Source organism: Aquarana catesbeiana, linkage group LG11 (assembly GCF_042186555.1).
Source record: "Aquarana catesbeiana isolate 2022-GZ linkage group LG11, ASM4218655v1, whole genome shotgun sequence".
NCBI classification, from domain to species: domain Eukaryota; kingdom Metazoa; phylum Chordata; class Amphibia; order Anura; family Ranidae; genus Aquarana; species Aquarana catesbeiana.
The window spans coordinates 63,428,715-63,445,291 of NC_133334.1; the positions used below are offsets into that span (position 1 = coordinate 63,428,715).

At 39.5% G+C, this 16,577-nt stretch overlaps 1 protein-coding gene across 1 annotated transcript in view; it reads left to right on the forward strand.

Moving 5' to 3' along the window:
- The window catches only part of DCDC1 (doublecortin domain containing 1), a 690,767-nt gene that overhangs the window by 336,475 nt on the left and 337,715 nt on the right, over positions 1–16,577 (forward strand). Inside the window, exon 9 of the mRNA XM_073604506.1 lies at positions 5,126–5,218. Within this exon, the coding sequence (XP_073460607.1) occupies positions 5,126–5,218 (93 nt within the window). The remainder of the gene's footprint in view (positions 1–5,125; positions 5,219–16,577) is intronic.

Genomic DNA, 16,577 nt, shown 5'->3' on the forward strand with positions numbered 1-16,577 from the left:
TGATGCAAACTATTTCTCCTCCTAATACCAAAGATCAGTCTGGCCCTGCTAAAGCCAGTAAATTGGCCATTTCTTTAGAAAGTTTGAAGCAGCCTGGTCTAAGATAAGAACTAGGAGGGCTAACTAAACTCCTTGAGATAACACAGGCAATATGAACAGAACACAGGATAGCTTGAATATCTGAAATGATCAATAGGTATATTTTTACACTATAGAACAGATATACCAAAACACTTTAATTGGTATTTTTAACAGACCAAAAAGTAGTGTATAAAAAAGTTCATTGATAGGATATACATAGTTGCATAGTAGTTACATAGTAGGTGAGGTTAAACCTCTTTTCTTCTAATTTTAATGAGTGGCCACGTGTCTAATTAAACTCCCTTCCGCAAAAAAAGTGTTATCCCTATCGTGGGGTCATCAGTATGGTATTTGTAAATTTAAATCATATCCCCTCTCAAGCGTCTCTTCTCCAGAGAGAATAAGTTCAGTGCTCGTAAACTTTCTTCATAACTAATATCTTCCAGACCCTTTATTAGCTTTGTTGCCCTTCTTTGTACTCGCTCCATTTCCAGTACATCCTTCTTGAGGACTGGTGCCCAGAACTGGACAGCATAATCCAGGTGAGGCCGGACCAGAGTCTTGTAGAGTGGGAGAATTATCATTTTATCTCTGGAGTTAATCCCCTTTTTAGTGCATGCCAATATTCTGTTTGCTTTGTTAGCAGCAGCTTGGCATTGCATGCCATTGCTGAGCCTATCATCTACTAGGACCCCCAGGTCCTTTTCTATCCTAGATTCCCCAAGAGGTTCTCCCCACCAGTGAGTAGATTGCATTCATATTTTTGCCACCCAAATGCATTATTTTACATTTTTCTACATTAAACCTCATTTGCCATGTAGTTGCCCACCCTATTAATTCGTTCAGATATTCTTGCAAGGTTTCCACATCCTGCAGAGAAGTTATTGCCCTGCTAAGGCAAATACAGCAAATACAGAGCTTGAGCTATTTACCCCATCCTCCAGGTCGTTAATGAACAAATTAAATAGGACTAGTCCCAGCACAGAACCCTGGGGGACCCCACTTCCCACCCCTGACCATTCTGAGTATTCTCTATTTATCACCACCCTCTGAACTCGCCCTTGTAGCCAGTTTTCAATCTATGTACTCGCCCTATGGTCCATGCCAATGGACCTTACTTTGTACAGTAAACATTTATGGGGAACTGTGTCAAATGCTTGCTTTTGCACAATCCAGATACACCATGTCTATGGGTCTTCCTTTATCTAGATGGTAGCTCACCTCCTCATAGAAGGCTAATAGATTGGTTTAGCAAGAACGATTCTTCATGAATCCATGCTGATTACTTCTAATGATACCGTTTTCATTACTAAAATCTTGTATATAGTCCCTTATCATCCCTTCCAAGAGCTTGCATACTATTGATGTTAGGCTAACTGGTCTGTAATTCCCACGGATGTTTTTTGGCCCTTTTTAAAATATTGGTGCTACATTGGCTTTTCTGCAATCGGCTGGTACCATTCCAGTCAGTAAACTGTCAGTAAAAATTAGGAACAACGGTCTGGCAATTACTTGACTGAGTTCCCTAAGTACCCTCGGGTGCAAGCCATCTGGTCCTGGTGATTTTTAATGTTAAGTTAATGTCTATTTCTAATTCTGTCCTCTGTTAGCCATGGGGGTGCTTCCTGTGATGTGTCATGAGGACAAACACTGCAGTTTTGGTTACTGAAGGATACATACCGTTTAAACCTTTACAGCCAGTGGGAGCTTGGCCTTTAAAAATGTGTACCGCCCGAGGCATTACGTGAGCTTCCCGGTCATGTGATCACACGATTGGGCCCTCCGCCCTTCAAATGTAAACAGTGACCTGGAGCTGCCAGTGACATCACAGTTACTGTGCTAGAGTTGCCGGGTTAGCTAACAGCACAAACAAGAGATCCCAGTTGTATACGTATATGTGGCAGCTTGGCATTAAGGCCCAACACATATGTGTGTACAGCTAGTGTTAAAAGATTAAGCTTGCCTTTAAATAGACAGATACTCATATGTGAATTAGGCATTATATGTTCAATTCAATTTTCTGGTACTGCAGATTACACCTCAATGCACCCAATATGTAGAAGCTGGGACTTTCTCCAAAAGCATTACGACTCAATTTGGTTAATTTACTAAGATATTAAAGACCATTCACTTAGAAAAGTAAATGTCCAATGAGCTTAGTGAATGCCAAAGCTGTGTTCACTGCAATCATCAATCGATTTCTAGGAGAAAAAATTATTTTATTTTTTTTTATTTTAAACTTTTCCTTGCACATCATTGGGTAATCAAATGAACACAGGTTCAACTAAGCTAAGGGAAGATCTGCTTTTCTTTAATTAACATTGACTATACTAAGTGAAGTCTGTCCTTTCTTATTAAGTGAACCGCAATGCATTGGTGTAAACAAGTCCTTTTTAACACAGATTTACTAAAGGTGTTGAGACTGCTCACTTTGCAAAGTGAATGTTCGATGAGCCTATCCTGTCATATGCCAGTACAATTCCTTTCTTTTCTTTGCCTTCCACATGATTGGGTATTCAAAGTAAGGACAGCTAGCTTCACCTTATTTACTAAGTTCAGTGAACATTCACTTTGCAAAGTGAGCAGTCTTGACTCCTTTAGTAAATCAAGCCCAATGTATTTTTCTCTCATATATGCTTTTTTGAAAATGCAGAAAAATGCATGACAGTGCATTTACATGTAAACAAGTTACAATCATATAGATGTTATCTGCGCAATAAAACAGAGAAAAAGTATAGTACTAAAAAATGGAAATAATGGGGATCATTTAGAAATAAGTTTAATATCCTTTTTTTTTTTTCTGAAGTTCCCTGTTGACTATCATGTTTTTAGTCAGTTTGTCAGTATGTTTGTACATATAAATATTCTCTAAGACAGTCCAGCAATAACATTACCAAATACAAAATATATCAATTTTTATTGAATATTACATACACAGTATACAATAATTAAAACTTTTGGCCAAAAGTATATTTAAAACAAACACAAAGACCCACTTTCCCCCTTTCTCTACAAAAGAATGCAAAAACTCTCTTACTCTTTGCTTGCTGAATGGTTGCTGTGGGTTACTGCAAGTTGCAAAGTGATCTTTATCTTAATCTTGTACACATTCAATTAAAGACAATTCAAGGATCAATAAATTAATGTATATGTTTGTTTGAACTCAGTATAGAAAAAAAAATCCCTTACATTATACACATTTTAGTTAACATGCTATTATAGCCAAATGCAATCATCTATTATATTGCAGCTTACAATTTCTTAGATGTGATGGCCGCATTCATTTTCTTTTTTAGGCTTTCTTTCTTCTATTTTTATCTTATCAGCCAGTAAGTCTATTGTTTTGCAAAAGAACAAGCTCTCCAGCAAAATGTATCAGTTGCAAAGATAAAACAAACCATCTATCACTATTTGGGGTGCTTGCAATGATCAGATTTTATTTATATATGAAAAACCTTTTTTCCAAAAGATTAAAAAAAACCTGTCTGCTGTAACTGCTTATAAAGTTTTAGCTGGAGTTTGGCTTCAATTTGTAAGTGTATTTAACAACGTCAGCCCCGGAAGGTTTTGCCCAGGCCAATTTTTGGGATACGGCACTGCGTCACTTTAACTGACAATTTCGCTCTCATGCAACGCTGTACCCAAACAAAATTGACGTCCTTTTTTTGCCACAAATAGAGCTTTCTTTTGGTGGTATTTGATCACCTCTGTGGTTTTTATTTTTTGCGCTATAAACAAAGAGCATCAATTTTTTTAACTTTCTGCTATAATACATATCCCCAAAAAATATATAAAAAAACACATTTATTCATCAGTTTAGGCCGATATATATTCTTCTACATATTTTTGGTAAACAAAATCGCAATAGGCGTATATTGGTTGGTTTGCACAAAAGTTATAATGTCTACAAGCTATGGGATAGATTTAGGGACTTTTATTTTTTTATTATTGTTTTTACTAGTAATGTTGGTGATCTGTGATCTTTAGTGGGACTGAGACATTGCGGTGGACAAATCTGACCCCAGAAGACAGTTTTTTGGGGACCAGTGACATTATTACATTGATCAATGCTATAAAAATGCACTGATCTATGTAAAAATGACACTGGCAGAGAAGTGTGTTCCCTAGGTGTGTTCTAACTGTAGGGAGGAGGGGATGCCAGGAACATGACAGAGATCAATGTTCCTGATGACTGGGAACAGTAGATCTCTGTCATGACCCTTATCAGAACGGGGATCCGCTTGTTTACATAGCCAGATCCCTGTTCTGCCTCTGTACTAGGCGATCCCGGTTTGCTGGCCGACATTGAGTCCACCCGACCCACGGGCACGCTCCCGCAGCGTGCAGCCCGCAACTGAGCCGTCGTCCAGCTATGGCGATTTGTGCAGGAGAGCCGACCTGCCGCCGTATAACGACAGCGACTGGTCGGCAAGTGGTTAAAGTGCATCTAACAGCCCCCTCCCCCCAGACTGAAAATACTGCTGTACAAAGGTGCTCTTGGTGCTCCTTCATCCAGCGTGGGGCCATCTAATACAGGAGGTGTGTTACTGGCCAGATCACTAGATGAAAACAGAGAGAAAAAGCCAAAAAAAATTAAAAGGAATGCAGCCACCAAATCTAATGATTGGTAAGCTGCAAAATATTACATTTTTGGTTTTTCGATTTAATACCGCTTTAATCTGACAATAAATTATCACTAATTATAGTTAAATTTAGATGTTATAGACCTGCTGCTGCCCAAATTCTGGATTCATTAAGTCAAATTGATTGGTTAAAATAATAACATTTCAAGGAATAACTCTTTTTTTTTTTTGTGGAGGTTTTTTTTTTTTCAAATGCAAATGTTGGATTCACAATGTATAGGCTTTAAAACAAGATCATTACCTCTTCTGCTTCAGGTAATATTGAAAGCTTTGAAATCTCGGTTTATAAGCATTCCTACTGTGCTACCACCTTATAATTTAGTTAGCCTGCTTTTATAGTATATTCAGTGCTGCCTCGCTGCAAGTCGTTTTCAATGTTTTTTTTTTTTTTCATTTTTCAGCTTGAACATTACATGAACGGTCAGACTGATAAAATCAGCAGAAAGGAAATATTGTCCATGAGAAAAGAGGAACTTTATTTGGTCCATGAAGAGGTACGACGGAGATCAATCTATTCTCCATTTACCAACTGAACCAAAATTATGAGAATTGTTCATTGACATTTAAAGAGCCATCTTAATGTTCATTACACCATTCGCATATCCAAGTGCTGATTTCTTTTTTTTTTTTTCTCTTCCTCTTTTGCATCCTTGGCAGAAAATCGATCTTAACTGGTAATTTCCCTGCCATGTGTTTTATGATTTATCTGCGGCTAAAAAGTATGATGAAAGTTGGAAAGGAAAAAAAAAAGGAGGAAAAAAAAGTAATGCGTGAAATTTTTTAAATATTATGAGACCAGTGTCACGCCGAGAGGCTTTTTAGAGCATATTGTGCTGTCTTTATAGAGAGGCTTATTATTTTCACTTCTTTCAAAGTGTCGCAATTAGTTTGCAAGGGTAGAGCTACTATTATGTAAAAGGGATACTCTGTCCCCTGCAGTGCAGAAAGAGGGCTGGGAAATGGAACGTGTTCTCCATGGAATGCAATGGGTTAAACCAAATCGACTCGTTCCCAGCACCCATGCTGGGTAGTTGACAGGCACGGTCTATAAATGAAATAATCACACAAGATTGGTCCCGGGAAAAAATGGGATATTATTTCATGCAGATTCCAGAAATGCGGATAACAATTCTTTTTTATTTTTGGTAAAAGCGGTATTTGCCAATTTTGGTCCATTAGCATCAGAAGCTTAAAATGAGAAGACGTTAATGAATAATACATGTCCTTAATGTCTTTTTTTTCCCTTTAAACACAAAACTGTTATCCTGAATATATTTTTCTGATTATCATTTTTGAATCTTCTTATAGTTATATACAATCTGCTTTGACTTGAGTTTTATCTTTTGAAGTCCAGTATATGGACCAGCAGCCACCCTGGTGAGTGACAGTATTTTTGGTAGCCTAAGTGGGTACAGAATATTATTTTGGGCCCCTTCACACCTGCACATTCCATTGCATTACTACTTGCATGTCATATTTTATATGGGCTGCCAACATATGGCAATAGACAGAACCGGACCTTTAGCATCTTTTATTCCGGGTGCACCATGGTGCAGGTGTGTTGGCAGCTTCTGTACCGGTGTACTGGGATGCCATTGTAACGGAGTGACAAGGCACAGAGTGCCAACCATTACTGTGCACTACAGGAACACACAATAAAATGCATTTTTGCACTGGTACTGCAGTTCGTAAGTGTGAAAGGGGCCCTACGGTGGCAAAACACTGGTCTGTTTCTGCTATCAGTGGGGCCAATCCAAGAACTACTATAGATTATATGGCGCCATCAATAACTATTCATAACAGTTGGGCTGATTCAAAAAAATTGCACTACTGGTAGTCCCTTAGTCCAGATGGACGAAAGGATTACAGAATTAAAAAGATATTTACATACTTAATATTCATTTTAACTTCAATATTCATTTAGTTTAAAATCCCTTTCCCTTCTGATTGCGAGTACTCCTGATACTATGTGCCCTGTGGATGAAATGCTAGGTTGCAGATTCTATATCTGCTTACTCTTCCATCGGTAACATAGAAGCAGGAGGCAACATAGAACCTGCTAAGCAAGGTAAGAACCTTCTACTGGTTAAGTAAGCCAATTGCTGGGTTAATTTTTTTTTTTTTTGTTGATTGGAACACGAACGTCATACTTGACATTGTACTATGTATTGTGTGACTGTTTTACAAATAATTAAAAAAAAGAAAAGAACCTTCTACTGTGCCATCCCAGCCTCATGTTAGGAACAGTCCTGAATGGCCTTTACCTCATATTGCAAAGAGACCCTGTCACCACCTGCTACTTAGCCAACTAAGGGCAGGCAATCTGCATAAAGAGTATTTACAGAAACTCTACTATAGGCAGTCCCCAGGTTTGTTCTTAAAGTGATTGTAAAGTCTTGTTTCTTGTTTCCCTATAAAAATAACAAACATGTTATACTCACCTGCTCTGTTGCAGTGGATTTGCACAGAGCAGCCCGAATCCTCCTCTTCTCGGATCCCTCTTCTGAGAGCCTGGCCGCTCCCTCCTGTTTAGTGCCCCCACAGCAAGCAGCTTGCTATGGGGGCACCCGAGCTAAGTCACAGCTCCCTGTGCCCATTTAGACACGGAGACCAAACCTGGCCCTGCCCCTCTCTCCCCTGATTGGCCAGCTGACTTTGATTAACAGCAGCGGGAGCCAATGGCACCACTGCTGTGTCTTAGCCAATCAGAAGGGAGAATATTGTATGGCTGAGATACTCGTGGGCATCGCTGGACAGGGAGGGACTTCAGGTAAGTGTTGGGGGGTGGGGGGGGGGGGTGATGAGGGGGCTGCTGCACACAGAAGGCTTTTTATCATAATGTATAGACTGCATTAAGATAAAAAAACCTTCTGCCTTTACAATCACTTTAAGTTGAATTTGTATGTAAGTTGGAACAGGTACATTTTTTAAGTGTAGCTTCAGCCAAAAAAATAATTTATGTTTTTTTATTGATAGCATAGGGAAGGGTTACCACCCCTGCAATGTTGGTTTTGCTGTCTGTGCCCCTGTTCAGAAGATTTTACCCCACTTTCTGCCCCTGTGACAATTGGATTTTAAAAATGTTGGGTTCTTGTGGAAACAAGGATTGGTGATAAAGCTTCAGTGGAAACACCTTTTCCCCATGATAACTCTTACTTGAAAGAATTTCCCTTCCTAGGGGGAGATTTCCTCTCACTTCCTGTTGTCTAACTCTGTAAGTAGGAGTTGTATGTAAGTCAGGTGTTTGTAACTCCAAGACTGCCTGTACTGCAGTGATGTGATTCCATTGAGCACAGGTATCTTTGTGAGAAATCTTACTGCAAAATTGACACTTCTGGAAGTGTCAAATAGCAAGCCTTCTGGGTTGCCTACAGAGCCACCCCCAGACCCATAGATAATCACAGTGTTTCAACAGCAATGCAAAATGTCTTGTAAGATGTACACTAAAAGTCTCTGCATAGCAAGTCATCAGCAACAGCAGGGTTTTGCGCAAGTACTCCTAATCCAGGCTCCCTGCCTGATTTTAAAGTGGATGTAAACCTTTACATATACCCAGTGAAGTGAACATCCCCAGATTATACACAGAGATGAAAATCGTCAAAAATCCTCCTACGTAGGTTTTAATTGTTTATCTGCAGTCTTCTCTTCCCTACACCGCTTCAAAAGGGGAGAAAAGTGTTAAAAATCCTTCTTAATCTGTCAGGAGCACAGAGGAGGGGGTGGAGAGGTGAGAGGCTGCAGTTACAGTATGTGATTGCTGATTGGGGGAAAGGAACACCCCCCTTTAACACAGCAGAAGAACTGTGTTGTGAATAGAAAAGCTCCGTTCTGAATTTCCTCTCCGACACAAATTTATCTCATGTGTCGGGAAAACTTGTCAGAAGTGAGGCATGCTGATAACAGAGGAACGAAGCACCAGAGAGAAACGGCACTTTGGAGCTTTGGAGAGAGATAAGTAAACACTGCAGATATACTGTATGTGCTTTGCTCAGATTCCATGACTGAGATTTGCAACCACCTTAAAGTAGCTGGAAGTGACACACTCTATTTAAAATACTTAAACGTATTATATAAAATATAAAACAAAATGCATGATTTTGGAAGCTAGTGTGTGGCAGGTTTCTGAACACTTTATTAAAACTAGGAAATCTTGATGCAATAAAATTACTATTAAAGATATATGGATGTTGTTTTGCCACTTGCCATGTGTCATGCTTTTAAGGCAGGGGTCTCAAACTGGCGGCCGTCCAGCTGTTGCGAAACCACAAGTCCCATGAGGCATTGCAAGGCTGACAGTTATAAGCATTAATCAAAAAGGCTGGCAGAGGCATGATGGGACTTGTAGTTCTACAACAGCTGGAGGGCCACCAGTTTGAGACCCCTGTTTTAAGGTTTTAATAAAATGTGTTTTTCTTTTCCTATATCAGACATGAGATTGGAGGCAGGCAAGGCTGCTGTTAGAAATCATGGGCCCTGTACAGCCTACCCGACAGGGCCCCCCTCCCCAAAAATATCAAAAAGATATTTTCACAAAAAAATACACTAAAATCATTGCTAGCATATCATTGTTAGCGGATACAAACATAACATAACTTACAAAATTCCTGATAAATCTAAAAGATAAATCTGTATTGAGTTAATTAATAAAGTTCTGTGCAAAAGTGGTCTTGGGGCTCATTCACATGGGTGATGTGGCCTGTGCAGTGTAAATATTTTTTTTTATGTAGCTGGAGCTGTGTTCAGGCAGCCTATGTTATGGGAATGCAGCAGCTGTATGATCACAGCCTCTGGTCCGAATTTGACAGGCACATTGGTAAAGGTGTATGGCCCCAAACACAACTGTGTGTTTTCAGGGCCACTCACCCACAGCTGCACACTTCTCAAATTAGGACCAGCGGCTGTGTTTATTGAGACAGCTCTAGCCGCACCAACTACTCATTCACACTTCATGTGTCAGAGAATCCATGTGAATGAGCCCCTAATTTTTACAATAATTTTTTCCAATTTTTAAAAATGATTTTTTCACAATTAAAAAAATTATTTTTTACAATGTATTATTTTGTTTACAATGCTGTTAGAGGATTTGGTGAGATATCAGGGGTCTAAACAGACCCCTGACATCTTACCTTTGAGACAGAAAAAGTAATTCTTCAATTCCTTTGTCCGCAGTCTCTGAAGATGAATGAACTGGAGACAGAGGCTCCTGTTCATTCATAAACTGAAACATAGTAAACACAGTTTACAATGCTCAGTTATCAAAGGACACAGGAGTGATCGGTATCGATCACTCACTTTGTCCATTAAGAAAAGGAAGGGGCTGGTAAATGACATATTTGCCTGCCCTTTCCACTGCTCTCCATTCTGGCACATCCCTCTGTGTACCCGTAGCAACTGGTGAGACAGGTAAGCCGGCAGAGCTGTGGGGAAACCAGGGGCACACAGGGGGGGCACACATGGGGGAATAGTATGTCGGCAGAACAGGGAAGGGGGTCTGAGTGAGAAGGGGCAGTTACAGAACGATGTCTCGTGTCTGTATCTCTCTGTGCAGCAGCTGAAAGTCGGCGAAAGGGAGAGAAACCTTCTTTCAGTTGCTGCACAGGGCATCGTCCTTTAATTGCTCTGCTGCACTGATAAACCCTGCTGTCTGGGCTCCACTGTGTGCCCAGACACCCTACAAGAGGACCAGGGGTACCCCTTCATCGGCAGCCCTGTAGGCAGGGCCGCCAAGAGTCTTTTGGATGAGTTGGCACAAGCCCAGTGCTGTAGTAGAGTTGTTTGAAACGTTTAGAAATGTGAAACTGTATACAATTGTATGCAAGGTTTTATCATATAGGTCTAGTAATGTAACAGAAATATAAAGATCTAAAACCATGAAAAAAATGGACAAACTGAGCGGACTTTACCGGTACCAGTGAAGGACTGTCAAACGTAATAGTACTAAATATCTTTATTACAAAATTCTTAAAAGATGTTTACACTTTCTGAATAAAATCAAAATTAAGTGGCTCCAAACAATTTTACCACTTAGTTAGTTATACAATAAACCTCTGTTACTATTGGGTCAAGAGGTCAACGCGTTTCACATTTGTGCTTCCTCAGGACCTTATTCCCTTAACACTAGACAGAGATTATATTCAAGAAAAAGAAAAGAACATCATATTTTGATTAGATGAAACATGCAGCATATCAGGTTGTACAAACGATCTCTATGTATATATACATAGAAAGATAGAACATGCGTAGAGGGCCACTTACATGTAAAGAAGAGCCCTCAAAAAATGGCGTGTCAGGTGTTATCCAGAAGCAACCCAATGGCCAATGTCCTCAAAAATTAAATAAATCTCCAAAAAGAGAAGAAAGAATGACCGGATAGTCCTATTCTGGAAATTAATAATAAGCATGGGGTCGGTAAGCTGCCATAAGGAATGTAATGGGTGCTAGGCTATACAATAGCTACAGCAATATAATAAGTGCACCCAATAAGCTGTCATCAACTACTCAAAGACAATATTTACAAATACCATACTATTGTAACTAGATGTCAATAGCACTCACTTAACAGACTTCTACTAGGCACCACTATTTCTTACATGCACAAACTGATCTAATATAGGCTGATTTTGGCGCCAAAACGGCGTATTAATTGACATATTAGCTGTAATCATGGGAGGGTATTATCTATCTTCAGGGTGTCCTGCAGCCGTACTATATCAAACAGTGGCCGCATATGGTCTGTGCATGCGCTGTACATCACTCTCGGTCTGTGTTAAACCGAACATGCGCAGTAGAGCTGGCGCAAATCTCTTAATCACAGGCAGCCAGACAAAAGCTGTCAGATCTTGTCTAACAGGGAACAAACCTCCTTAGACAAAGCCACATTATCTCTACCCAATAACCCTACATGCACGGCCAGAAACCAAATAACCAAAGCAACACCACATTCATAATTAACCAACTCAAACATAATAAATGAATTCCAAACCTGGTTACAAATAATATATCTAAATAATACTGAAGTGATTGCATGGGATTCTAAAACCATGTACTGGGCCCTCACTAAACTAAGAGGCAGCCATGACCAGTCAAGCCCACTAGCCAGCATTTTGCATAGGTAGATAAAGCCTATCTCATGTTTAAAGTGGAGTTCCACCCATTTTAAAGTCAGCAGCTACAAAAAGTGGAGCTGCTGACTTTTAATAATCAGACACTTACCTGTCCCACGGTCCTGTGATGCGGGCGCACGAAGCCCCGCTCCTTTCCCCCTCCTCTCCGCGGTGCTGGCATTCTAACTGTGGGCGCCCGGCTGTGGCCTCACAGCCAGCCGCGCACTGCGCATATGAGAGGCGCTTCGTGCTGTGAATGGCCGGGCAATCTTCTGGGACCTGTGACGTGTCCTAGAAGATTGCAGGGAGGGAGGGGGAGAGGTGATATTCCTTCTGGTGCCGCGGCGGAAGTGGGAGCTGGGTTCCTGTAAAAACACCTGCTCCCCCCCAAAAAAATGACATGCCAAATTTGGCATGTCAGGGGGTCACCAACACTTAAAGCGGAAGTTCCATTTTTTTGTGGAACTCTGCTTTATTGTCCCTTTAAATAGTTCATTTGGGTCATGCTGGCCAAAAAAACTATTTACTGCATTAAGAGGTGCACTTGCTGGGCTCACTGTATTAACTGTATGTGGTCTCAGCTACAACACTGTGTTCCGACTGTGAGACGAGAACTTTTTGCTGCTCAGCCATTCACAGGAGGCTTTGTATTCTATAAATGAATACAAAACTTCCTCTGACTGAGACTGAGATTGTGATGTCATCCATTTGCCTTTCCACCAGCCAATGTTCCAGCAGTGGGATAGGAAGTTCCCATCTCACTGCCAGGACACAGTGATGTTCTATACACTGTATGTAGCTGAAGCCACATACAGTAAATGCAGTGAGCACACCTTGATCAGCTTGGCGCAAACATTCTATTTAAAGGGACAATGAATGTAGAGTTTGGCCATACATCATTCAATTTTCTTATTCAATTTGCTTTAGATTTACCTTCAACTATGTAGTGCAAGGGCCTGCCTGATTGCATACAAATTGAACATGTTAAGGTTTGACCTCATATTATATGATTTTGGTAAAGCTAAAGGTAAATTGTACAAGAGAATTGTATAATGTATGGCCAGCCTTATGCCGCGTACACACGGTCGGACTTTCCGACGGGAAATGTTGGATGTGAACTTGTTGTCGGAAAGTCCGATCATGTGTATGCTTCATCGAACATTTGTTGTCGGACTTTACCCCAACAAATGTTGGCTCGCAGGTTCTCAAATTTTCCGCCAACTAATGTTTGTTGTCGGACTTTCCGATCGTGTGTACACAAGTCCGTCGCACAAAGTCCACGCATGCTCGCAATCAAGTACGAGCTGGAAGCACTCGGTCTTGTAAAACTAGCATTTGTAATGGAGATATCACGTACGTCTTGTATGTTACTACGTTCATAATTGTTGGCCAACATTTGTGTGACCGTGTGTATGCAAGGCAAGTTTGAGCCAACACCCTTCGAACAAAAATCCATGGTTTTGTTGTCGGAAAGTCCGATTGTGTGTATGGGGCATTAGACTTTAAGATCCAGGAAAATCTGAGTATAGGCTTAGTTCACAAAGCTTTAGCACAAAGATCAGGATCCCTATTTCATCCATGTTATTGTAATTTTCAAAGGTCAATCCCTTTTTTAAATATAAGACATTATTGCCATGTGCCATACAAGCTGCTGATGCATCTCCCCATAAGTATTGCAGATAAAACAGATACAAGTAGGCAATAGATGTTGACAACAGTGCACCGTCACTCACACTGGTTTTGGGATGAGCTGGCCATGACTTTTCTGATGGGGAATGACAGTCAGCAATGACTCTGCTGATAGCCTGCCTACTCCCTACGTCCTCACACACCATTGTAGTCCATGCAGCTACAGCAATAGTGCAGGTTGGCAATGCTGCAGTAATTTCCCTGCAGAAGCAACAGCATTGTCAACCTATAATATGAAATGAGGATTCAGCTGATCTATTAGAAGGATTTCCAGCTATTTAAATTATCGTACAATATATGCTGCTTTAACGTTTTGTTTTGAGTACAGTATATATATGATTTTTGAATTCTGACTTCAGTTTTACATGAATTAATCACAGAAAACCATTCTGAATTAGTGGTGCATTTGGAGCTTTCTAATAGCAGTTTTGCTTTTCTTTCCCCCTTTCTCTTGTTGTAGTAACCACAGATTTGTTTCTAGTCTTTTCTTTAGACCTCTCCTCATGTAGTTCAGGTCCTCCCCATCCCTGTATACATTGCTACTGCATGCTGTGTTTTTACTAAGATGGGAACATTGAAATGTGGCCACAATGGCAAATGCACGTTTTCTTCCAGCGCAAGGCTACGTAAGCCCTTCTTTTGTGAATGGAGTGGATGGGGTCAGATAATGTTTAAAGAGAGAGCTTTTCTGTCTCTCAGGCTTGCAGCTTTCCACATGGATGCTCATCCACACAAACACATTGAATTATGAACAGACCTATTAATGGCAGGGTCAAGTTTGGTCTCCTTTTACTTCCATTCACATTTTATCTCAGAAAGAAAAGAAGGGAAAATGAGGAAAGAAATACTATGAGTTTTTCATTTAAATAAAAAAAAAAATAGGAGTAAGAAAGAACATATATGTGTAAGACCATATTATAACACTTATAATATATGTAGTCCAAAATAAAACCTGTGTACTCCTACTAAAATTAATATTCTGGCATTTAATTTATCACGGGGTGCAATAAAAAAAAAATTTGCAACTAAAAATGCATTTTCCTTGTCAAAAGAAGTTTATTGAGTATACAATGTTATAAAGATACATAAAGTAAGTTTACAAGGATCTATAAAGTAAGCTTATTGTTTTACAGTAGGGTATAGGTAAATATCATGAAATTTCAAATATTAAACATTGGGTTCACGTAAACGTAAATTAAAGATATATATCATTTCCTTAGTTACTTTTGTAGGTATTTAAATGATTTATACCTACTATACATATTGTTTACAAGTAGAGTGTATATAGGTCAAATAAATTCTGATAATGAGCTTTCTAAAAATGCATTTTAATTGATTTGTACAATTTCTCAAGGTGTGTAATATAGTATTTTTAATATAAATAATGCAAATTCCACAGATTCCAGATTTCTTTTACAATCCAAAGCCTCATTGTACAATACAGTTTACATTATTTATCAAGGATAGTAATGTAATTTTTACAAGTTGAAAAACATCAGATCTCCCTCAAACAGAAAGGCAACCTTTTCATTCAGTTTTTTTATTTATTGTTTTTGATTAAGAATCACTTTGTCCCTAAATGTATCTGGTACAGTGATACAACAAATAGATAAATGCTTAAAGTAGATACAAACTATAACATAACTAACTATAACTATAACTATGACATTGAATTTGCTAAACCACGGCATATCTTAAGCAACTGCCATTTAATTTAATACAATACTTGTTTTACTTTATTTATTACAGGTACTTATATTGCATTGTCAATTTACACAGTGATATATATATATATATATATTGTACATTCACCTCAGTGTCTTCCGTTTTAAGGGGCTTACAATCTTAGGTCCCTAACTCTCATTCATATGCATCCAAGGGCCAATTTAGACAGGGGACAATTAACCTACCAGCATGTCTTTGGAGTGTGGGAGGAAACCGGAGTAACTGGAGGAAACACACAGGCAGAGGGAGAACATGCAAACTTCAGTGCAAAATAAAAGACCTTTAGATGGCGCCTCCCTTTATCCAACACATTAACCTCCAAAATCCATGTAATATTGTGACAAGCTAAAAGTTCAGAAAAACCCTAATAGACGATAAAGTGAAGCTGCTCCTTTAAGTGCTAATACTAATAATCTCTAATAATCTCTATATGATTAAAGTAAAGGCGCTAACACTTTTACCGTCACATCAATTCAAGAAACTTTTTCATGTAATGTAATGTTAACCCAAATATAAATAACAAAAATATCATATAAAAGTCCAAGTACAATAGTGACACCAGATACACCACCACCATTCACTTCCACCTTGTGGTTTACCACATGTTTTATAAAAATGCGCACTCACCACGGGGATTAGATCCTTAGTTAAAAGAAGGTCTTAAAGCACTTATTTCTTTAACATTTCTCTGTAACAGGATGTTTTGGTGTGCTCCACTTTTTATATATAGATCCCATTTTTTCTCCAACCATTCAGTAACAAACCAGGAAGATGCCAAGATAAATGATACCATAGTGCAGTATTTAATAATTAAAAGATTTGACATAATACACAATAAATTCTTACTTACATTTAAAAGTGTCTATATGGCAACAGTGTATACAGCTGTAGTTAATATGGTTACGTTCCACTAGAGCCAGCGTGCGCTCCAATTACTGAAAGTCTAGGACTGGACGTGACGTCACACTGGAACCTTTAATGATGGTAGCATGAGCTTTGACGCGTTTCACAGAACATGGCATCTTCAGGAAGTCTTCTGCCCGTGATTCAAAATTGCAAAGTATGAAAGGGGCCTAAGGATAGCTCATGAGCAGAAAGAGTCAGACAAATGATCGGATTTCAACTATGTTCAGTGTGTACAGTGCAGGGATGATAGTGTCAGGGGTAAAGGGGGGTTAATGGGGGGCTTGGGGGGGTGCAACTGAAATCTGATGGGCGCAGCCCACCCCAGTACCTCCCTAGATCTGGACATGTGGCAGTTACTTGGCTGTGATAGCTAGCGGGAGTCCCTGCAAACACGACATCCCTGGCCTCTCTTCAGACATTCCTGGGCTCT